The following is a 23,620-nucleotide window of genomic DNA, read 5'->3' on the forward strand; positions in this document are numbered from 1 at the left end:
AAGCCATGGAGGAGTTGGGGTCTTAGAGCACTAGCTTCCTGGACTCCTTGCTTGGAGCCCTGCAATGCATGATGAATTTTCCTTGGTGTCTGTACATTGTCTGTTTTGCCTGCAGGTGAGTGGACCCAAGTTTGATTCCTTCCATTACTTCCTAACCTTCTTTTAGAAAAATTAAAAGAGGGCCTTCCTTGGGGGTCCAGTGGTTGAGAAGCCACCTGCCAATCCAGGGGACTCAGGTTTGATCCCTGGTTGGGGAACTAAGATCCCATATGCCACAAGGTGACTAAACCAGCCTGCTGCAAATAGAGAGAGCCCTCAAGTTTCAACTAGAGAAGCTTGAATGCTATAATAAAGACCTAGCACAGAAAAGATATATAAAAATTTAAAAATTAAAAGAAATAAAAATCTTTTAAAGCTCAGAAGAATCAAAGACCAAAATAAAATTCTCTTCTAGAGTCCAATGCAATTTTTCAAATCAAGAAAGCATCCTCTCCAATGTCTTATTTTGACCAATTTCAGCTAACGGCATTCTTCTAGTATAGTTTTTAAATTTAGGAGTAATTTCAAACATATAGAAGTGTTCAAGAGTAGTGTAAAGAACTCCCGATTCATGACCATTATTTGCCCCTGTGCCAGTTTTCAATGTATTGCCTCTCTGTTCCAAATCCACCGTTGAGTGCACAGCCTGTGAGCACAAAACTGGACCCTCTTGATGGTTCTCTGTTGCCAGTTGGCTCCGTGTTAAGCTTTGTCAGTACAGGGTGCACCGGAGGGGAAGGGGTGTGGGCTCATGTCCTTGTCCCTCTGGGGCTCAGTCATCAGGTGGACTAGTGAATTTAAGATCAGCCCCAAGGCAACTTTCTGTGGGTTCCATGGATGCAACTTCCCACCTGAGGCTTCCCCTGAAGGTGGCTTCTGCGCATTTGGATTGAGAAGGTCAACAGCAGCCCCCCACCTTGTAGTGTTTGTCTGCCCCTCAAACAGCAAGCATAAGATGCCTAGTCAAGTTTCGTATCCATTTTTCTATGGGACTGTTTGTCGGTTTTTTTTAGTGGACTTGTTGGAGTTCTTTAAATTTTCTGGATATGGGTCTTTTGAGGATCAGGGGACCATGCAGTAATGAAGATGGAAGCAGAGGCTGGAAATGGGGGTCGAGTCAAGCAGACCATAGGAGCCGCAGTAAAAATCCTGGACTTGGACTTGAAAGCCAGGGGCATCCTGAGAAGGGTTTCTTGTCACTGAGTTTCTTGCCTAGTTTGGTCTAGGACTGGGCGGAGTAGTGCTTCCTGGGAGTTTGATTAGAAATGCAGAATTTCAGCCATCTGAAACCTAGTCAGCCATTGGACAAGACCCCAGGGGACTTGTATGCACGTTATGAGAAGTGCTGCCCCATGAGGAAGCCTCAGCATCTCTGGAGCATCCCGTCTCTGTGGCCAAAAAGGAGGAAGTGGGCAGAGTTGTCCTCAGACACGGCTTCTGGTCCAAGGTAAATGCCCTCATTCCTGTGAGCTGTTGACTAGCTGAGCCCTTTTCCTGACTAGAGGGCTGAAGTATGGTGATAAGCAGCTCCTCAGTCCCCGAGAGCTTTGTCTGCTGCCCAGGCAGCACTGCAGATGGCAGTCAGCTGTGGCTCAGACCCTGGGAAACCCAGCTCAAAGCTGCCTCATCTCATCTGCCTTGCTTTCCAACGTGAGAGACGTGCCTTCAAGTTGTGGGGACCCAGCATAGGAGCAAAAAGTGGGCCAACCTGTGTCCACATGCTGCACATATCAGGAGAGACGCTAGGTGAGCGCACTTCCTTTTTTTTTTTTTTTTCCATTTATTAGTTGGAGGCTAATTACTTTACAATATTGTAGTGGTTTTTGCCATACATTGACATGAATCAGCCATGGATTTACATGTGTTCCCCGTCCTGATCCCCCCTCCCACCTCCCTCTCCATCCCATCCCTCTGGGTTTCCCAGTGCACCAGCCCTGAGCGCTTGTCTCATGCATCCAGCCTGGGGTGACTGTCTGTTTCACACTTGATAATATACATGTTTCAATGCTATTCTCTCAGATCATCCCACCCTCGCCTTCTCCCACAGAGTCCAAAAGTCTGTTCTATACATCTGCCCTGTCTCTTTTTCTGCCCTGCATATAGGGTTATCGTTACCATCTTTTAAAATTCCATATACATGCATTAGTATACTGTATTGGTCTTTATCTTTCCGGCTTACTTCACTCTGTGTAATGGACTCCAGTTTCATACGTCTCTTTAGAACTGGTACAAATGAATTCTTTTTAATGGCTGAGTAATATTCCATGGTGTATATGTACCACAGCTTCCTTATCCATTTGTCTGCTGATGGGCATCTAGGTTGCTTCCATGTCCTGGCTATTATAAACAGTGCTGCAATGAACATTGGGGTACATGTCTCTTTCAGATCTGGTTTCCTCGGTGTGTATGCCCAGGAGTGGGATTGCTGGGTCATATGGCAGTTCTATTTCCAATTTTTTAAGGAATCTCCACACTGTTCTCCATAGCGGCTGTACTAGTTTACATTCCCACCAACAGTGTAAGAGGGTTCCCTTTTCTCCACATCCTCTCCAGTATTTATTGCTTGTAGATTTTTGGATAGCAGCCATTCTGACTGGCGTGTAGTGGTACCTCATTGTGGTTTTGATTTGCATTTCTCTGATAATGAGTGATGTTGAGCATCTTTTCATGTGTTTGTTAGCCATCTGTATTTCTTCTTTGGAGAAATGTCTGTTTAGTTCTTTGGCCCATTTTTTGATTGGGTCATTTATTTTTCTGGAATTGAGCTGCAGGAGTTGCTTGTATATTTTTGAGATTTGGTTTCTTCGTTTGCTATTATTTTCTCCCAATCTGAGGGCTGTCTTTTCACCTTGCTTATAGTTTCCTTTGTTGGAGCACACTTCCTACTGAGCTGGCCTTCCCTTGGCTATAAGATGCAAGGAACATAAATGCACTGACCTTATGTGTTGTGTGGAGCAATGTAGGAGAAAACGCATGTAAAGTCCCTTATTAAATAATACACCCTTCAAAATACTTGTTTGTACGATGGCTGTCATGGGTGTTGGAAGCAAAAGAGATTTGTGTCTTCTCTCTTGCTTATCAGAAGTGTTGGCATCTTTTATAAAAAAACAGGTGAAAGGTAAATGGGTTCTGAACACAAAGCTGAAAAGATGCATCCTTTGTCAGTTTCCAGATGATTTCTGAGTAGACCTAAGCTATCGTGAGTCAAAACATCTTTTCTTCTAGAATCCTGAGAGCTAATAGCATACCAAAAATTATCCTGGAAAATGAGAATTACAGAATTGTCCCACGCACACCCACTTGCAGAACCTCTGAATATTTCCATGTGCTCCGTTTCTGTAGCTGCTGCTCGTCTGCCTGCAATGAGGGAGACCTGGGTTTGATCCCTAGGTCCGGAAGATCCACTGGAGAAGGAAATGGCAACCCACTCCAGTATTCTTGCCTGGAGATTTTCCACAGGAGGGCTACAGTCCATGAGGTTGCAAAGAGTTAGACACAACTGAGCGACTAACAACACCACCTCTTTACATATTTGTTCTGTTCACACTTCTCGGGTTTCTTCCTCAGGGATTCCAAAGAGCATACGTTGGAGTTTTGACTTTGTTTCATATATTTTTGCCAAATCTTTTCAGCATTTCATCTTCACTTCATTTTGCTCAGTATTCTCATCTCTGAATTTTGTGTGGCTTTTTTTTTTTTTTTTAAAGTAGTGTCTCTTTCCCCTTGTATGAATTCCAGTAAGCATTTGGTTCTGTGACAGATTTATTTTTCTTTTCTTTTTTTGAGGGATTGCATCAAGAGGCATGTGGGATTGTAGTTCTCAGACCAGGGATCTAATCCGGGGCCCCTGCAGTGGAATTGCGGAGTCTTAACCACTGGGTCATGGGGGAAATCTCTTATTTTTCTCTTCCTAAGTTCTACCAGTTGCCAGTGAATTTCCTCCAGCTGTCTGGCCATGCCTTCCCTCAGCCCGCAGATCTCTGTTTACAACCTTGTATTGTAGAGGAAATTGCTTCAGTAATTTTTTTTTTTTGCTTCAGTAATTTTTAAAAAAATTAATTGCAAAACAATTGTTCACAATTTTAATCAGCTTTTAGCTTCAGTTTTCTGGTGAGGATTCTTTATCTGTCATCTGTTTTTGTTGTTGCTGTTTTCTATCTTCCTTTTTATCATTAATTTTTTTATTGTGACAAAATATATAATGCCACATAAAATTGATCATTTCATCAATGGCATTAAGCAAATTTATAGGGTTTTACAATCATCACCACCATCCATCTTCAGAATTTTTTCATCTTCTCAAATGGAAACTCTGCTCCCAGTAAACACTAGCTTCCCATTCTTCCTGCCCCTCAGCCCCTAGTAACCCCTAGTAACTTTTTTTTAAAAATTGTATTGTGTAACTTGCGGCGTCTTAGTTCCCTGTCAAGGGATCAAACCCAGGCCCCCTGCAGTGGAAGCACAGAGTCCTAACCGCTGGACCACCAGAGAAGTCTCCAAAGTGGACTATCCTAGGTGCCTCAGATAAATGGAATCATACGGTATTTGGCTTTTGAAAGTGAACATGCAAGTGTTAGTCGTATCTCTTTGCGACCCCATGGACTGTAGCCTGCCAGGCTCCTCCGTCTATGGGATTTTCCAGGCAAGAATACTGGAGTGGGTTGCCATTCCCTTCTCCAGGGAATCTTCCTGACCCAGGGATTGAACCAGGGTCTCCTGCATGGCAGGTAGATTCTTTACCATCTGAACCACCAGAGATTTGTGACTGGCTTATTTCAATCAGTTTTGTTAAAATAACTTTCGAGGCTCAAGATGCTTCTGCCTAGCTGCCATGTCAGTAAACCTAAACTTAGACAATTTCCCTGTGTCTGTAAATGGTCTGCTGACCAGAAACACAGTGTATCTAGTTGGCTGAACCCCAAACACCAAGCCATTCTGGTCTCTCTCATCCCAAACAAAGTTGATTATATGGCCCCAGCCAATCAGATAGTTTGCTTTTCTCGTCCTTGTTCTTGATTCTATAAAAGCTTCTTGCCTCCCACCCTGTTTTACACTCCTCCAAAAGGACACTGTCTGCTTCATGAAGTATTAAAACTTATTTGTATCACCTAAAATTTTTCATTAATAATTTTTAAACTGTATCAATACAATGTCCTCAGTGTTCATCCATGTAGTTGCCTTGTCAGAAAATCACTTCTTCTTATGTCTGAATCATATTTCATGCTATGGATACACCACTTTTTATTCAGCCATTCATCCATTAACAGACATTTGGATTGTTTCCACCTGTTAGCTATTGTGAATAGTGCTAACATGAATATGCATATACAAATATGTGTTCTAGACCAGTACTTTCAATTCTTTTGGATATATACCCAGAAGTGGAATTTTGGGATCATATGGTCATTATAATTTTAATTTTTCAAGTCACCGATGTACCGTTAGCAGTGGCTGCACCATTTTATATTCCTGCCAGCAATGCACAAGTGTTCCAGTTTCTTCACAGCCTTGACAATACTTGTTGTCCTCTGGAATTTTTGCTTTTTGTTTTCACTTTTTCTGCCTCATATTGTGGGTGTGCGATGGTATCTCATTGTGGTTTTACTTGGCCTTAGTGGTTAGTGATGTTGAGCATCTTTTCATGTGCTTGTTGGCCGTTTGTATATCTTCTTTTCATCTATTTATTTTTTTTGGTTTTGCTGGGTCTTCGTGGGTGAGCCAGGGCGACTCTCTAGTCGCGACGTGTGGACTTACTGCAGCGGCTTCTCTTGTCGAAGAGCACAGGTTCTAGGGCGCGAGGACTTCAGTAATCGAGGCCCGCAGGTTTAGTTGGCCCGTGGCGTGTGGGCCCATCCCGGAGCAGGGCTGGGACTTCTGTCCCTGCATTGGCAGGTGGGTTCTTAATCACTGGACCGCCAGGGAAGTTCTGTATATCTTCTTTTGAGAAATGTCTAAGTCCTTTGCCCATTTTTTAATTCGATTTGTTGTTTTTTGTTGTTCTTGGGTTAATATTTTTGTGTAGACTTTGTGTTGGTTGCTTTTTTTCATGAGCCAGCTCTTTGTGAGACATCCAAATAGAGAAGAAGCCTGGGCTGTGTTCTTTCTAACCTAGGACCTTCTACATTTCGGATCTGAAAGTGAAAGTGTTAATTGTTCAGTCGTGTCTGACTCTTTGCCACCCCATGAACTGTAGCCTGCCAGGCTCCTCTGCCCATGGAATTCTCCAGGGAAGAATACTGGAGTGGGTTGCCATTCCCTTCTTCAGGGGATTGAACCAACCCAGGGGTCAAACTTGGGGCTCCTGCATTGCAGGCAGATTCGTTAACATCTGAGCCAACAGGAAAGCCCATATTTCTGACCTAGGACCTTCTATTAACACCTTCTACCTTCTATTTCTCCTCAGGCAATGGAATTGGCCAGTTTTCAGACTGTTCACAATGCAGATTCTTTTTCTCCCTCCTGTCTTGAGGACAAACTGCTTCTCTCTTGCTATGTCTCCTCACTTAGTCATTTTAAAAATTAACTGGAGGATAATTGCTTTGCAGTGTTCTCTTGGTTTCTGCCCTACACCAATGTGAATCGGTTGTAAGTATCTTCAGTGCTTCTTGGGACCAATTCAGATTTACTGAAAACCTTATTCTTACTATTTTTTTTAAAAGGGATTTTTTTTTGTAGTTTTGTACCTTGGGAATGCCCTCCCCTTGAAGAGGCACAGTTTTTCCTGAAATCTTCAATCGTCTGCAATCTGCAATTTTTTTTTTTCTGCAATCTTCAATTAACGGCATCTTCTCCCCTTTCCTCTCAAAGCCCTGTTCCTTCCCATTGCTTTTGGCATCCTTCTAATCTATTTTACCTAGTTTCCCTATTTTCTAATAGATGGTGCCTGTATCCTTTCTTTGCTGCTTTGGATAATTGCCAAGAAAAGACATACCCATAGCTTGATCCATTCTTCTTTACACAGAAGTTTCTGAGCCTTATGTCAAAGTGGAGTTAGGAAAGACTTGACATCAGAGGAAATACCCTTCCCCCTACTTCTCCTGCTTCTTGGGCAACTTCCTCTGAGTCTTTAAAGGGTTCCTTTCATTCCTTATTTCCCTCCCTAGGGTTTCATCCCAAGCTTTTTTCCCTCACAGTTATGAACTCCCAGGCCTGAGTCACTGGGTCTCAGCGGTATAGGAAGTCACCACCTCTCTGAATGACTGTGAAGTCTGTTTTCTCTTCTCTGGGGTGAAGCCACATCTCTGGCCCAGGACCCACTGTCATCTGTAGAAAGAGAAGCACCCAGGAACCTCAGAGGCCCCGTGACTGCAGCCCCGACTGGACTCCACTCAGGAAACCCTCTCCTTTTCCTGGCACATTCTTTTCCCCACAGTGCACTGTCTCGACCAACAGCGGATGACACTGGGAATTGGGGAGTGAGCGGGCCCTCAGTGTGGGTGACCTGAACTCCTCAAGTGAAGGTGAGGGTCTGACATCCCGCTTCTGCCCTATTTCCCTGAGGCCCAGCTCCCACTCCTCCTACAGTTACTGACATCTATCTCATCCCGTGTCCCTTAGCTTCAGGGACCGTATTTTACAAACCCTGAATCAGAAGGTATATTCAGAGCAGGATACAACATCAGTGTTACCCCCTCTGGCCCCTGCCACTCTCAGCTGGCAGGCTTCTGTGGTCAATTTGGGGGTCCTCTCCTGGTTGTGCAATCAGGACCCCCAAGAAGTGCTTGAACTTGGCCTTGGTCCAGCCATGCTTCATTACTCCGTGGTCGTTGACGGAGGTACTAGCAGAAGGACATTGGTGGCGGGAAGGCAGAAAGCACATCCTCTTCTTCTGATTTGTACCTGAACTTCCAGAGCAGAGTCTCTGGCAAAATGGATTTAGTGATGAGGCTTTCAGTCCAAGAGAGCCTCTCCTTTGCTTTAAATCCAAACCCAGGTCTCAGGAGCATGCTGGCATCCAGCTAGTGAACAGATATGGGAGGGAGGAGAGACAGGGCGCGAGGCAGAGGAGCTCAGCCAGGGACCACATCCTGGTTGAGGATGGAGGAGGAAGCAGAGAGAGCTAGCGTTCCCTGCGAGCATTTGTGAGTGGGTCTTGAATAGAGTGGCCGTAGTTGGGGCTAGATGTGGCCCCTTGGTGTCAGGGAATCTAAGCCAGAGGACTACCATGCTGTCCTTGGGGGAACTGAGGAAAAGCAAGCTTCTTCCCAGGTAGTGGGGTATTCTGAGCTTTCCCAGCAGAAGATACACTGTAACTGCAGAAACGTGATGGGATACAAAATAGGATGACTCCTGAAACCAGCTGGGAAAGTGATGAAACATGGTCAGGGTTCTATCTCATCTCTAATCCTATATGTCGATCACAAACCTCTCAGAGTGTTTACTAAAACAGGGAAGGAAACAGCCTGGCCCATCTCCTGGAGACCGGAACCCCACCCCCACCATTTGACTTGACTCTGCCTTTTCTCTGCCTTAGTCCTGTTCACTCCCTCATCATCCCTTCCCTGAAATGAAGCAGAGTTCTCTCCCCCAGGCCTCTTCTAGGCCAGGACAGGGGAGACTGTCAATCACCGCAGTACTGTGAACTATGAGCCCTTATTGTAATGTGTCCCAGTAGCTGTCATTCACCAGAGGAGGAGATGGTTGGATGGCATCACTGACTCAACGGACATGAGTTTGAACAAACTCCTGGAGATAGTGGAGGACAGGGAGGCCTGGCTGCTGCGGCCCATGGGGTCTCAAAGAGGGAGACATGACTTAGCGACTGAACACCACCAACACCAGGTACATGTAGATAATAAAGCAGAGAGGACTTCTTTGGTAGTCCAGTGGTTAAGAATCTGCCTGCTAATGCAGGGGATGCGGGTTTAATCCCTGGTTGGGGAACTAAGATCCCGCTTGCCACCAGGCAACTAAGCCTATGTGCTGCAGTTACTGAGCGCTCACTAGTGCTCTGTAACTAGAAATCCCAGTGCAGTAAAAATTTAAACAAACAAGGAAACAGAGCCATTTCTACCTTCCAAAAGCTGTTCTAGGCAGCATGCTAAACCACTCATTGTATCAGCTGAAACCTACTCACCATGTGCATTTGTGAAGCATATAAAAACCAAAGAAATAAAAAGCAGGATTCTTAAAATAGGCTGACGTGAATCAAAGTGGAAGAATTATGACCATTAGTTCAGTTCAGTTCAGTCGCTCAGTCGTGTCTGACTCCTTGCGACCCCAAGAACCGCAGCATGCCAGGCCTCTCTGTCCATCACCAACTCCCGGAGTCTACCCAAATCCATCTCCATTGAGTCGGTGATGCCATCTAACCATCTCATCCTCTGTAATCCCCTTCTCCTCCTGCCCTCAATCTTTCCCAGTGTCAGGGTCTTTTCAAATGAGTCAGTTCTTCACATCAGGTGGCCAAAGTATTGGAGCTTCAGCTTCAACATCTGTCCTTCCAGTGAATATTCAGGTCTGATCTTTAGGATGGACTGGTTGGATCTCCTTGCAGTCCAAGGGACTCTCAAGAGTCTTCTCCAACACCACAGTTCAAAAGCATCAATTCTTCTGCACTCAGCTTTCTTTATAGTCCAACTCTCACATCCATACATGACCACTGGAAAAACCATTTTTTTAATGGCCATATGTAATAAAAATTAATATTAATAGCACTAATAAGTAAAGGGTATCAATTTGGGTGAAAATTGGATTGGAATAACTTTCTGCCTACAAGAGATATCCTGAAATAAAAGGCCACAAAAGTCTAAACTAATAGTTAGGAAAACTTATCACAATATAAACTTTTAAAAAGATGACAATATTAATATTTAACAACAATTTATCCAAACTTTATTTGTCTTACTAGGTGCTCAGTTGTGTTCCTTGAACTAAATGCCTTTTATCCAAGTTGGAGATTTTATAGTGATAAAAGAATGAGTCATACAGATGTCACATTACTGTTTTTACTTTACTGGTTTTTATAATGAAAGCAGGACATGATTCTTGAGTGAAAGTCACTGGTGTGGGTCCCCCTCCCCCCAACCTCAACACCTCTCTCCCAAGCTGAGCCTGCTCTGCTGTATCTCCTTCCAGAATTTTCCCTTCGTCCTATACCACACATTTAATACTTAAAAATAATGGAGATTCTATTCAAATTTTTTTGTTTCCTTAATATATTCTGGGTCTTTTTCCAGGTCACTTTATGTAGATTTGCCTTGCTCTTTCTGTGTCTGTGTAAGCCTTTATTATTATTATTTTAAAGAATATATTTATTTGGCTATGCCGAGCCTTAGTTGCAGCACCTGGAATCTTCAGTGGCTCTTCAGTCTTCCTTTTGGTATACAGGGTCTAGTTCCCTTACCAGGGAGAGAACCCAGGCCATCTGCATGGGGAGAGTGGAACCTTAGCCACTGGACTACCAAGGAAGTCCCAAGCCTTTATTTTATATTGTTGTCTTTTAATGTAAACAGTTCCCCTGCATGCATATTTCAGATTGCTTCTATTTCTTTTTACCACTTCAAGAAACTGGTGGACATCCTTATATGTGTTTCTCTGTGTACATGCCATTGCAGGATGAATTTCTAGAGGGAGGGTGTTGACTTTCAGGCATATGTACTTTTTATGCTGTGATCACTGTTCCAGAAATTACACCATTTTATGTTCCCATGAGTGTTTAAGAGGGGACACTCTGCTCTTTCTTGCTCAGCAACATAGGTTGCTTTCATTCTTTTTACTTTTGCCAAAGTGATCAAGAAAATGGGGTCTTGCTGAGGTCTAAATTGCATTTTTGGGCAGACTAATGATGTTAAGTATCTTTTCATATATTTATCAGTCATTGTATTTCTTCAGTAAAACACCTTTTCAATGGGCAAGAGAAATATCTTTTTACAGAAAATGAGAACTAAGTGCAGTTTGAAATGTCAAGGGTTTTGTTATTACTTCTTAAGTTTTTAAAAAAGAACAGGAGTGGAGACAGGCTGGGAGAGGCAGGCTTCAGGAGTGGGGAGGAGAAGTGGAGTCACGTGTATGAATCACACTAAAATCATAAGAAGTAAAAAGTGTCCCATGAAGATATGGTGAACCTAAGCAAGTCTGTAAGTTTTTTTAAGCTTTCAGAAAATAAGCAGTTTTCATGTTAGGAAAATTGTCCCAGAAATAGAAAACATAATATGCTACTGAGTTCATTTTTATGAAGCAAATATAACAGTAATAATAAACCTTGATTACCAAGAAAGACAACTTATTATCATTTGTCGCTCTAAGATGAACATATTGAACACACTGCTAGAATATAAAATCTATAACAAAATTCTGATGCAAAATTCTGCAATAACAAAGTTGAGGTTTTCATGAACTATAAGGAAAATTTGATATATGAAAATTTATGCACATAATATACTATATTCATGGGCTAAATAGGAAAGGAAAATAAATTATGGTCATTTCATTGGAGTCTGAAAATTCAGCACCTAATCCTAATACAAATATTTAAATCTAGGAATAAAACATACTGCCTTTTCACGAAGAAAAGTAGTTTTTGTAAACCAGCTGCCAACAATATTGGAGTCAATTTCATAAAATTAAATAATTTTGGAATCAAGCTAATCCAATAAGGTATGGAACCAAAATAAGAAAAATAAATATTAAAAAATAGAAAAGAAAACCAGTATTAGGTATTCATGGAATATTCATTCCATAGTTATTATAATTAGTAAAAATTCAGCAAAGCACAAGGGAAGTATATAAAATGAATAATATTTCTATAGAGTAACAAAACAAGTTAGAAAACACAACATTATAAGATATTATTCATAGTAGCCTCAAAACAATTCAAAGTACCAAGGAAATAATGTTAGCACAAATGCAAAGAAGCAACAAATCTTAAATGAAAAATTTAAACGAGAAGCCCTGGGGAGGCCATACCAAGCAACTATTATTAATCACACTATATACAGAAATTAAAAGATGCTTGCTCCTTGGAAGAAAAGCTATGACCAACCTAGACAGTATATTAAAAAGACATTACTTTGGTGACAGAGGTCCATCTAGTCAAAGCTACGGTTTTTCCAGTAGTCATATATGGATGAGAGAGTTGGGACCATAAAGAAAGCTGAGTGCCAAAGAATTGATGCTTTTGAACTATGGTGTTGGAGAAGACTCTTGAGAGTCCCTTGGACTACAAGATCAAACCAGTCAATCTTAGAGGAAATAAGTCCTGAATATTCATTGGAAGGACTGATGCTGAAGCTGAAGCTCCAATACTTTGGCCACCTGATGTGAAGAACTGACTCATTTGAAAAGACCCTGACACTGGGAAAGATTGAAGGCAGGAGGAGAAGGGGATGCCAGAGGATGAGAGGGTTGGATGGCATCACCGACTCTATGGACATGAGTTTAAGCTGGCTCTGGGAATTGGTGATGGACAGGGAAGCCTAGCGTGCTGCAGTCCATGGGTTGCTATGAGTTGGACATGACTGAGCTACTGAACTGAACTGAACTGATATACTGAAATCTTCCCAATGGCCCACATTTGCAAATACAACAGCAAATAACTTCCTGCCTCAAGTTTAACTAGAAAGATAAGCTGTCCCAAGCCCCTGCATGGGTGTCATTGTCCACAGAAGTGCATGAAGCCAGAAAACAGAGGGGGGACAAGGAGTTGACCACTGGCCTGGTCACTGGTCAGAGTGGAGACATCAACCAGAACAGAATCAGCGCCATTTTATACAAAACCTGAATACCCCAACGGGCCACAACAAAGGAGTGTTTCTATAGACACAAAGGCATATCCTCTCTTCTTGAAACAGCATAGAGTCATCAAAAATATCCTCATGACAATTGTGTAGCAATATGAAAAATACTTGTATTATAATATTATTACATTAAAAAAAAATAAGACATATGGGGACTTCCCCAGCGGTGTGGTGGTTAGGACTTGGAACTTTCACAGCTGGGGCCCAGATTCGATCACTGGTTGGGGAACTAAGATCCCACAAGATATGCAGCGTGGTAAAATAAAATAAAAGAAAGACACAAAATGATAATTATGTAATAAAAGTCATGAGGAAAAGAATATGCATTGGAAAAACAGGTAAATGAATAAAATCAAGAGTTATGTTGTGGTCTTAGGAGTGGATCTTTAATTATATTGAAAATATATTTAAAGTGATTTCTGAGCAAAAAATGGTGCAACAGAAGAGTCTTTAGACAAGGATAACTATGCAACCCTGCCTGTGTTGGGGAGGAAAAATAATTTGCCCTCTACCCTTCAGCGTTCTGGAGTGAAATCCCTGTAATAAAAGACGGGTTAACCAGAGAGAAACAGACAGAAGTTAAGGAGTGGGAGGCTACTGGGAAGTTGAAATCCTAGGTTCTTAGGCTAATTCCATTACTACTTGGCTTATAATTTAGGGGAAGTCACCCTGCCCCTGGGACCAGCTTTCTGCTCTGTGATGGGGAAGGTGGGATTCACTGATGGTGCAAATGTGGTAGATAAGCACTTATCTTCTGTACTGGGCCTGCAGAAAACATCACAGGCCAGCCACAACATTCTTTCTCAAACAGCCTGGATGCAGTATCCCAGTTCTCCTCGTGAAAGTGGTCCAGACACCCTCACCAACAGTGGCAGGGGAGTTCATGTCTCTTTGCCATCTATGTGCAGATGAGCTCTACGATATAGGCTGGAAAGGGGCTGAACTCCTAGGTGTATGGAGATGTCCAAAAGAAAATGCTAACTTAGCCTTTTTTTAAAAATTGAAGAATAGCCAATGTAGCAATCTTAAGGGAAATCAACCCTGAATACTCACTGGAAAGACTGATGCTGAAGCTGAAGTTCCAGTATTTTGATCATCTGATGTGAACAGACGACTCATTGGAAAAGTCCCTGATGCTGGGAAAGATTGAGGGCAGAAGGAGAAGAAGGTGTCAGAGGATGAGATGGCTGGATGGCATCACCGAGGCAATGAACATGAACTTGGGCAAACTCTGGGAGATAGTGAGGGACAGGAAGGCCTGGCATGCTGCAGTCCATGGGGTCGCAAAGAGTCAGATATGACTGGGCAGCTGAACAACAACATAGCCAATGGACAATAGAACGTAAGTTGCACAAACACAATACAGTGATTCACAATTTTTAAAGATTCTATTCCATTTCTAGTTATTATAACATATTGGCTATATTCCCTGTATTGTACAATATTCCATGTATGTTATTTATTTTATACATAGTAATTTGTTCTCCTTAGTTCCCTCCCTGTTAATTGCCCCTTCCCCTTCCCTCTTTCCTCATTCATTTGTTCATTCAACAGATTTTAATTAAATGAGGCCTGTGACTGGACATGGAACAATAGACTGGCTCCAAATCAGGAAAGGAGTACGTCAAGGCTGTATATTGCCACCCTGCTTATTTAGCTTATATGCAGAGTACATTATATAAAATGCCGGGCTGGATGAAATACCAGTTGGAATCAAGATTGCCAGAAGAAATATCAATAACCTCAGATATGCAGATGACATCACTCTTGGGGCAGAAAGTGAAGAACTAAAGAGCCTCTTGATAAAAGTGAAAGAGGAGAGTGAAAAAGTTGGCTTAAAACTCAACATTCAAAAAACCAAGATCATGATATCCAGTCCCATCACTTCATGGCAAATAGATAGGGAAACAATGGAAACAGTAACAGACTTTATTCTCTTGGGCTCAAAAATCACTGCAGATGGTGACTGCAGCCATGAAATTAAAAGACACTTGCTCCTTGGAAGAAAAGCTATGGCCAACCTAGACGGCATGCTAAAAAGCAAAGACATTACTTCGCTAACAAAGGTCCGTGTAGTCAAAGCTATGGTTTTTCCAGTAGTCATGTATGGATGTGAGAGTTGAACTATAAAGAAAGCTGAGCACTGAAAAATTGCTTTTGAACTGTGGTGTTGGAGAAGACTCTTGAGAGTCCCTTGGACTGCAAGGAGATCCAACCTGTCCATCCTAAAAATCAGTCCTGAATATTCACTGGAAGGACAGATGTTGAAGCCACCTGATGCAAAGAACTGATTCATTGGAAAAGACCCCGATATTAGGAAAGATTGAAGGCAGGAGGAGAAGGGGATTACAGAGGATGAGATGGTTGGATGGCATCACCGACTCTACGGACATCAGTTTCGGTAAGCTCCGGGAGTTGGTGATGGACAGGGAGGCTTTGACTGCTCAGTCCACAGGGTTGCAGAGTTAGACACAACTGAGCGACTGAACTGAACTGTGAGAGGGGCCAAGGATTTAAGGAAATGGTGGAACCACCTGGCAAGGCTTTAAGAAGTACTGATGAGTGGGTGGGTCTTACTTCCAGTGATAGGGATTTCATTGATCTGCGACATGACTCGGTGTGGGAAGTCTTCAAAGATCTGCAAGTAATTCTGTTGAGTTTGGGAACTGCTGCATTAAGGCAGCTGTTTTTTCTGACTCCACTGCATAATATACTTTTACTCTGTGGATACATGTTCTGGCTTCTTAATAACCAGGGGGCAGATTTGGGGGGTAAACCATGAGACACAGGATTCATCTTCTGAAGGGTCTTGCCGGCCTCTTCCCTTGCCTGTCACAGAGCACAAGCTTAGGGAACATCCCACAGGGCACTGAAGACATCATGGGAGAAAATACAGTCTCTGTTCTACTGGCACTGGAGGCTCAGCAGGGGTATGTACCCCAGATAAGCTTTCAACAGGAGAGGTAAGTGGTAGGAACAGGGGGAGGCCAAGGGGGATGGGGTGCTGTGGGAGCCCCTCAGGGGGCATCTTCTCCTGGGATGGGTGGGCTCTGGGGGGCGGGGAGGGAGTACCTGAGGGTGAGAAGCTGGTGCCTTGCCATTCTGTTTTCACCACATGGAATCCTGGGCCTGGGCCTGGGCCTTTGCCAATCACCTCACTGAGCACTCTCTGCCCATTACCTATGTGCATTTCCAGCCAGAGGGGCTGTTCATTAAGTTATCTGATGCACACGTGTTAACTGAGTACCTCTGTGCTGGGCATCACACCAGATCCAGCTGTGAACTAGGCAGACAAGGACAGGGTACATGAAGGGAGAGCAGTACCTCACGCAGCCCTGTAATCTCTGGGCAAGCGTGCGAACCTTCAGGGAGATGCCAGTGATGCCACAGAAGTGAACCCACTACTTCCTTCTCCTTTACGTCCTAGTCAGTCACCCTGTCCCATGAAAACCTTGTGTGCCAGAGGCGAATGCCAGTCTTAGACTATGCCCACAGACGCTCCCAGCAATGACAACACAGGCAGACCTGCCATGGTTCCTGATCGCCCCTGGGGACACCAGAATACCTGGGATGGAAGGAAGGTTTGTCAGAGACCGGATTTCCAGTGTGTACAAGTGGGGCTGGAGACCAAGAAGACCTAAATATTCATATGAATTTCAACTGATATTGGGACAGATTCAGAACACATTTTCCAAATTGTATAAAACCGCACAGTATATTTATGACTAAGACGAAAAAAAAAAAATCCTTTAAAATCAACTATGCTCTGCGACAGGTCTACATCCTTCCTTGCCCTGCCCCTGCCCCATCTCACATCACAGCCCGCAGCACTGCTGAGATCTGATCTACTTTCCTGGCACCCCGAGAGGAAAAGTCAGCAATTTTAGAGAAGCCATTACTGAGAGACAGTTATCCCTTTATCTCAGCGGAATTTAGAACTGTGAAAAATTGGACACAGTTGAAACGCTCCAACACTAGGAGTCAAGACTTGTTAAATACAAACCATTCGTTCACTGGAGAGAACATGGTATAGTTATCAAGAGGATGTTCACAAGAGCCATTAACTGGATTCACACGGAAAATGTTTACTTTAGCATGTAAGGTGGACAAAGCAAGGTGAACATTGTATATGCACTTTCTCCCTTAGGACCCAACCAGGGGAAACACATCTTTCAAACCTGGGAGTAGAGAAAACAAAACAAAACCTTGCAAGGAAGCTGAGCAAGGTCACACTGCAGCGATGGTGGTGGCTGTTTAGTCGCTAAGTTGTGTCCGACTCTTGTGATCCCGTGGACTGTAGTCTGCCAGGCTCCTCTATCCACAGGATTTTTTCCCAGACAAGAATACTGGAGTGGGCTGCCACTTCCTTCTCCAGGAGATCTTCCCGACCTAGGGATCGAATCCCCATCTCCTGCATTGCAGGCCGATTCTTTACCACTGAAGGGAAGCAGGGAAGCTATGGTTATTTAGAGGCCGTTTGGCTCCTTTTTTCCTTTGATGTGATTCCTATGGTGTGAATTAGTTTTATGAATTGGAAATAGATAATACATCAAAAATACTTTTCTTAAAAAAGAGGACCAACTCAGGGTCTGCTGGTCTTAACTCGGCTTCCTCCATCAGTTGAAGTCTCACCCTCACTAGTGTTGGAGGTCGCCGGGAGGAGCATGGGTGTGTCTTCTTGGGAGGCCATGCCCATAATGCTCGCCTTGGCTGAAAACCATGATGCCGAGTCTTTTGGGTTTCTGGATCGAATTCTAAGGAAGGGTGGCTGAGGAAGCCCAGGAAAGAAGGAAAAGACTCGGGAGCTCGCGTGGCAGGCAGCCAGGGAGCCAGAGGAGAGGTGGTAGAGGGACATCACCTGGAGGCAGTTTCCGAAGCAGGTGAGGGCAGCAGCGAGGACACTTGGAGAGAATGGAAGAGCAAGAAGGGAAGGGGAAAATCTCACAGGGAGAAACAGGAAGGCAGCTCCTGAGGTGCTGGAGAGCAGGTCTCTCATTCTGGGAGCATTGCATCTGCCGCCTTCCTTTATCTGTCTTAGAATTCGAATCCAACCTCTATCTTTGGAGCCTCAGGGGGGAGGCAACAGCGGGATTGCTGAGGATCAACACACGCAGGCCAAAGAATGGTGTTTCTCTCTTTTATTTAAAAACAGTGCTTCATTACCATTTGCAAAGGCAGAGGCAGTGCTCCTCCTTCGCTTAGAGTTTATAAAAGCCAGCAACATGATCAATAATTTATACACATGGATAGTAATACAAAAAAAAAAAAATAAGGAATCAAAGCTAAAGATCTAACTACTCCGACCTTCACAATTCCAGCTACTTGATAATAATAGGAGTAACCCAATGAATACTGTATGGTCTAAAAGCTACTATACAATATGATTCTTAACGAGAGGGGAGGGATTAGAGACTGTCACAAAGCCCTGGGTGCTTCTCTGGAGTTGGCAGGGAAACAGGACCCTGGGCAAGCAGCTCGGGTGTCCTAGGAAGTGATTCCGGGGGGCGGGAGGGGAGGGAGAAAAGGCGAGGCGGTGGATTATACAAGCATCCCATGGGAGGCCCCCGTGCCCCGCAGGTACCTGTTTTGCCATGGCAACGGGAGGGGGCCTGAGAAACTGCAAGTAGGGATGGTTCCGTCCCTGCCAAAGGGAGCGGGGAGAAGAGGGGAGGTTTGCTGGCGATTTTAGCCTTGCAGAGATTTGGACTGAAAAGCTCAGAGACTCGGGTGGGTCAGCCCGTCGGGGACAAGCCAGCCCGCCCGGTTCTCTCGGCACTTTGCAGCCCTAGCTTGGTGTGTCAGCCCCAGGTCTGCTCCAGCCGTTCACAAGCAGGATTGTAACACAAGGAGAAAACAATTCATATCCCGTAGGGGGGAAAAAAAAGGATCAATTCATCACTCGATATATAATACAGCCAAAATGAGCTGCCAAAACTTTGCACACACACACACAAAATACTGTGAACAGAAAAATACAAGAAAAATGAAGAAGCTGGGGGCTTGGCGGGGTATTGATGTTGCTTAAAGCACTCATCGGTCCCCAGAAAAACCAAACCAAAAAACATTTTTAAAAGAATTCAAAAACGTATGTACCCCCTGGGAATCTGGCATTGGTAACAGGGGCGGGGAGCGGGGGTTCGGGGTTGGGGGAGAAAAGAGAATCGCTGTTCCCTTTTTGCTGGCGGGTGTGAGCTGAGCCCTCGCCACACCGGCTGGTGTGAGTCACTGCCAGGCGGGGCGCCTCCAGCTGGCGGTCCCCTTCAAGGCCAGGTCTGAGTGGCGGCCAACGAGCAGTTCTCTACGTTACCAAGCCCTGCCAACCAGCACTACCATGGCTGAAGTGATCGACCGTTTTCCTGAGTAAACTGTAACTGGCTACAGTTCTGGTAACTTGGAGAACTCAGCCGCTGCGGCCATGGGCCCACGGGCCGTGCTTGAGGGCTCCCCTGGACCCCTCGGCTCCTCCTTCCTAGTGCATTGGAGTTGGGAATTGGAGAATTTGCTGTGGCCTGGTCTGTAAGCCTTATTTTAAAGATGGGGGCCAGGGACTCGACGGCAGCCGCTGGACCGGAGGGCACCCCCCCCGGCTGAGGACACCCAGAGTCTACTTGGAAAGGGCCCTGCTCCTCACTCCAGCTCCTGGATGGCTACTGCCTGGTTGATCAGTCAGGCGAGGATGAGGAAGAACACAGGAGAGGGGAAGGGAGGGAAGAGGCTTTCAGACAGTAACATTTCCAAAAAAATAGTGTTTTATGCAACAGAGCATCAGGCTTCACCGGTGGATACTACAAACGGTCAAACATTTTCAAGAGCATGACAAAAGAAAAACACACAAGCTTACGTTGGATGTTCACCTTGCCCACTATATATATATTTTTCCTATCTTAAAACAGTGCAAACAGTAACTTATGCTTTTAAAACACCACTACCCCTTCCCCACCCACCAAAGTCCCTTTCCTCCTATCTTCTGGGGAAAACAAGTCTGTGATTTTGCACGTTACTGTGCTATAGGGGGTTGCAAGAAGCAGAGAAGCGGCGGGCTTGGTGGAAGGGGGCGGTCCCCAGGGCTCCCCCTTCCCCTCCCTACGGCTCTGCCCTGTCCTCGCTGAGCTCATCCTCCTGCCAGAGGGAAGGGGGCTGCCCAGCCCTTCCTGCAGATAGATCTGGAGGGTGCTCCCGCCCCGAGTTCACACCTCCCTCCTATCTGGAAGCTATGTGACTAGTTAGAAGGTGGCGGTGACTCAAACTTCTCTGCCAGAACTCTAGGAAAGTAGAATCTAAACTAAGAGCAGTTCAGCCCCTGAGGAGTCACTTGTCAGGAAAAGCTGCTATTATTGAGTTCTACTGAATAGAGCCCCACTAGCTCCCCTGAAACTAAGAGCTGAGCCCTAGTTCCCTTCTTTTTCAAGGAAAGATAATATTGGCTCAATTCCACCTGTGGTTGCTGGAGGAGGATGGTGCCGGTAGGTTTTGTAAAACCTGAGAGCCTTAAAAATGACGAATCACAACAGCTGATCAGGGTCAGTGGGAGTTGAATTATGTAATATAATGGATTCTGGAGAAGCTCTAAGGATAGCTCTCTGGGCTGAAAGACGGATATTCAGATAAAGGTGTTTACTAGAGGATTCCTGGAAGGAGCCCAGCTTCTAAGAGTAAGAAGCATGGTGTAGAAGTCTACACGGTGACCTATAGTAAAGCTGTTGCAGTCATTCATGTGATTCATCGTGGGTAAGTTTTCTAGACTTATCCACCAGCATCCTCTAACAAACTCACGAAATGCCAACTCTCTTCTGACTTTGTTTCTGAGTCCACTGGGAATGAGAGTCAGAAGCAACAAGCACTGATGGTTTGAGGAACCTGCCTCTGATGAAGTTGCCTGTGTGGAGTCTCAAAGTTCAGAAGCTGATGGGGTAGGTTGATGCCAGTAAACTGAGGTGCTTCAAGAGCCCCAGTCAGTGCTGACACTGAAAACCGAAGGCCCTTTAATAACTATTTAGTCTTTCTTAGAAAAGGGAGCTGAAGGAAGCAGTGTTAACACCATCCCTGGAAGTGCAGCAGAGGCCCGCTGGGAAACAGAGCTTGCCTACCGAGTCCTCAGACAGAGTCAGCTGAACTGAACTGTAGGAAAGCTCAGGCCTCTGCTTCTTTAAAAAGGGCTGTGGAAGCTGCCTTCCCTGCCTTTCCCATCACCTTTCCCTCTTTCTGGAAAAAAAGAAAAGAAAATCCTTGAACTCACTGCCCTGTTCTCTTCTGCCACGGATACGACTATTTAGAATTTGGCCTCGTCTCCACTGAAGCGGTGGCCCACCATTTGTAAGAATGGCCCCTGTGTGAACAGGACACAACATTTCTCTCAGCTTCTTTAGTCAGTAAAAGCTCTCCCTCAAAACAAAAGCGAAAGAAAGAAAAATCCTCTCTGCCCCCAGTCCCTCGGACTGTGAAAGCCCCACATCCCATTCCCCCACCTCAAACTGAAATATTTATATACACACAGGAAAAATTGTCTTAACAGCAACAAACCAAACTTTGGCTAGGGGAGGAGAACCCTTAGAAAATGGCCAATGGACTGGGCAGTCTGGCGCCCTCTAATCGCGCGTTCCTCCCCAGAATCAGTAAGATTGCATCGAGGCCTCTAGCTTCCTTGATGTCTCTCCCCTGGTTTCAGGGAAGCCTCTCTCCCAGTTATCAGGAGAGAAAGGATTCTGAAGGAGGAGAGGAGATGTATTATACATGACAGGTCAGCCCCCCACCCCACCCCAAGACAGATCCCTCTGCTTACAAAGAATGCTTGATGCTGTCATACGTCAGTCATTTTAATTCAGGGACAAGAATCAGGATCAGGCAAGAACATGTGTGGAGGCAGGAGTAAAAAAAAAAAATTAAAACAACAACAAAAAAACAACAAACCAAAACAAACCCATAACAAACCAGAAGCTCCATGTCTCTAAATTGCTCCCTTTAGCAGCTATCCCGCGGGTGAAAGGTCACCCTAGTACCAATGTGAATAGACCGGGGAGCCAAATGGACCGTGCTTTTCCATTTGCTAATGCCTTCATTTTGGAAATACTGCAGGACCTTTGCCTTTAACAGCTAATAGCTAGAAGAGAAGCACAGCCCCCCTGCCCTGATAACAGACAGAAAATCGCAGCCGGGTAGTGCAGCAGGGATTGGCCACATGAGTGGCTCTTTCTGGCAACATGTGAGGTCCTGGCCATTTCAGACCCCCCTCCCTGTACGGGAGGGAGGGGAGCAGCCTCAGGGGCTTCGGTTTCACGTCCTGTAGTGTTCACGAATACCAAGTGGTCCAGGTGCTCAGCTGGCTCTCTTTGGAGGATAGTGAAGCTGGGTGAAATGGCCGTGAGGGCTCCAGACTGTGGACAGAGAAGTGACTCGTACAGGCTCTGGAAGATGAAAAGTCCTATGGCTTTGGAGCTTGTACAAAGTGCCTTTGCCTGCCCTTACGTGCCCTGCCCACCAAACCTCCAGGGACAGTTGATCTAGGGCTTGGTGCTTTGTCTTTCGCCACCAGAGCCTATATTACCCGCTTTACACTCTGTGCTGACGTTCTGATGCAAGAGAAGGACTGGGAAAACCAGGGCACTGTGCCAGACACCATCTAACACCCCTGTACATGCCCTCGCCCTCTTCACTGGCACTCGACAATCTGGACTTCTGGCCCGCAAGCCGTGCCCAGACCTCTGGGGAAATCTGGCCTCTGGCTATTTCTTCTTCTATCCCTGGGTCCTAAATTCTTGAATCTTGAGGACACGGGAGCAGGGTGTTAGTAAACGGAGAGATGAGCTAAGCGGTGGTTCAAAGAAAGGGAGGAAGCCCAGCAGGAATGCGAGGGTTTGCAGGAAGGAAAAGAAGGATCTTTCTCAGACTCCAGAGTTCATTCTGAGACCGGATGCCTAATGAGGTGTTTATTATCCACAGTCTGAGCGCATGTTTGGAAATATTAACACTATAATTCCAAAAACCATGCCAACTATCTCAGGCTGTGCATGTTAAGAGGATTGTAAAAAGAATGGAGAAGACAGGAGGGAAGAGGAGAGGAAAGTGTCTTTGTGATTCTCCTGCTTTGCAAGCACACATTCCTATCATCTATTAGCATGTGGATTCCAGCCACAGCCAGTCAGAACGGCCTGCCAAAGACCAGAAGCTCAGAAGACTAGAAGGATATCCTGCTGCAGAGAGATCTCTGCTACTTCTGCTTGTCCCCCAGCCCGTCAGCACCAGATTCACTTTGGTAATCCTGTCTGCTGATTTCTGATCAGATGCATTTATCAGCTCCTAATGCTCTCCTTCCTCATTAACTGCCTCTTCCGTGATTGATAGAATAAGCTAAGCACGGACATACAGACATGGAAATGCATTTTTTTTTTTTACCACAGTTAAAAAAAAAGAAAAAAAAGAAAAAAATGCACAATCTTTGGAACAAAAGAATTAAAGGCAGAAATTTAAAGGAAAAATACATATTCAAAGAACATAGTGAGGTATAAAAAAGTATTCTCTCTTTTTTTGTGTTTTTTTTTGTTTGTTTGTTTTTCCTCTTCATCTTGCTATAGAGTTCCTCTACTAGTAAATATTGCAATAGCCAGGCCTCATGAACTGGGGGGCTGTCCCACTTGCTGGGGTCTCACGTCACTTCAGTAGGGGGCAAATCGGCTGTAGCCACCTCGGTATAAACTCGCCTGCAATAATTAAAGACACAAAAATTATTAAAAGGTTGATGAGAGAAGCATTATGAAAGAAGACATATGTCCTGAGAAGGGATTTGGAAAAACAACTTCCTTAGAAGCTTCAAAGCAACTGGTTAGATAGTGTCTAGTGCATGAGGTCGG

General features: G+C 44.7%; 1 protein-coding gene across 10 annotated transcripts in view; it reads right to left on the reverse strand.

The window, feature by feature from the left end:
- Window positions 1-17,899: 17,899 nt before the first annotated feature.
- RBFOX2 (RNA binding fox-1 homolog 2) overlaps window positions 17,900-23,620 on the reverse strand; it is a 287,281-nt gene continuing 281,560 nt past the window's right edge. For all 10 annotated transcript variants that reach the window (XM_065938753.1, XM_065938762.1, XM_065938726.1 and 7 more), the window contains one exon: window positions 17,900-23,470. In XM_065938753.1, coding sequence (XP_065794825.1) covers window positions 23,426-23,470 — 45 coding nt within the window. In that variant the 3' untranslated portion in view covers window positions 17,900-23,425. The remainder of the gene's footprint in view (window positions 23,471-23,620) is intronic.

This window comes from Muntiacus reevesi, chromosome 1 (assembly GCF_963930625.1).
Source record: "Muntiacus reevesi chromosome 1, mMunRee1.1, whole genome shotgun sequence".
Taxonomy (NCBI): Eukaryota; Metazoa; Chordata; class Mammalia; order Artiodactyla; family Cervidae; genus Muntiacus; species Muntiacus reevesi.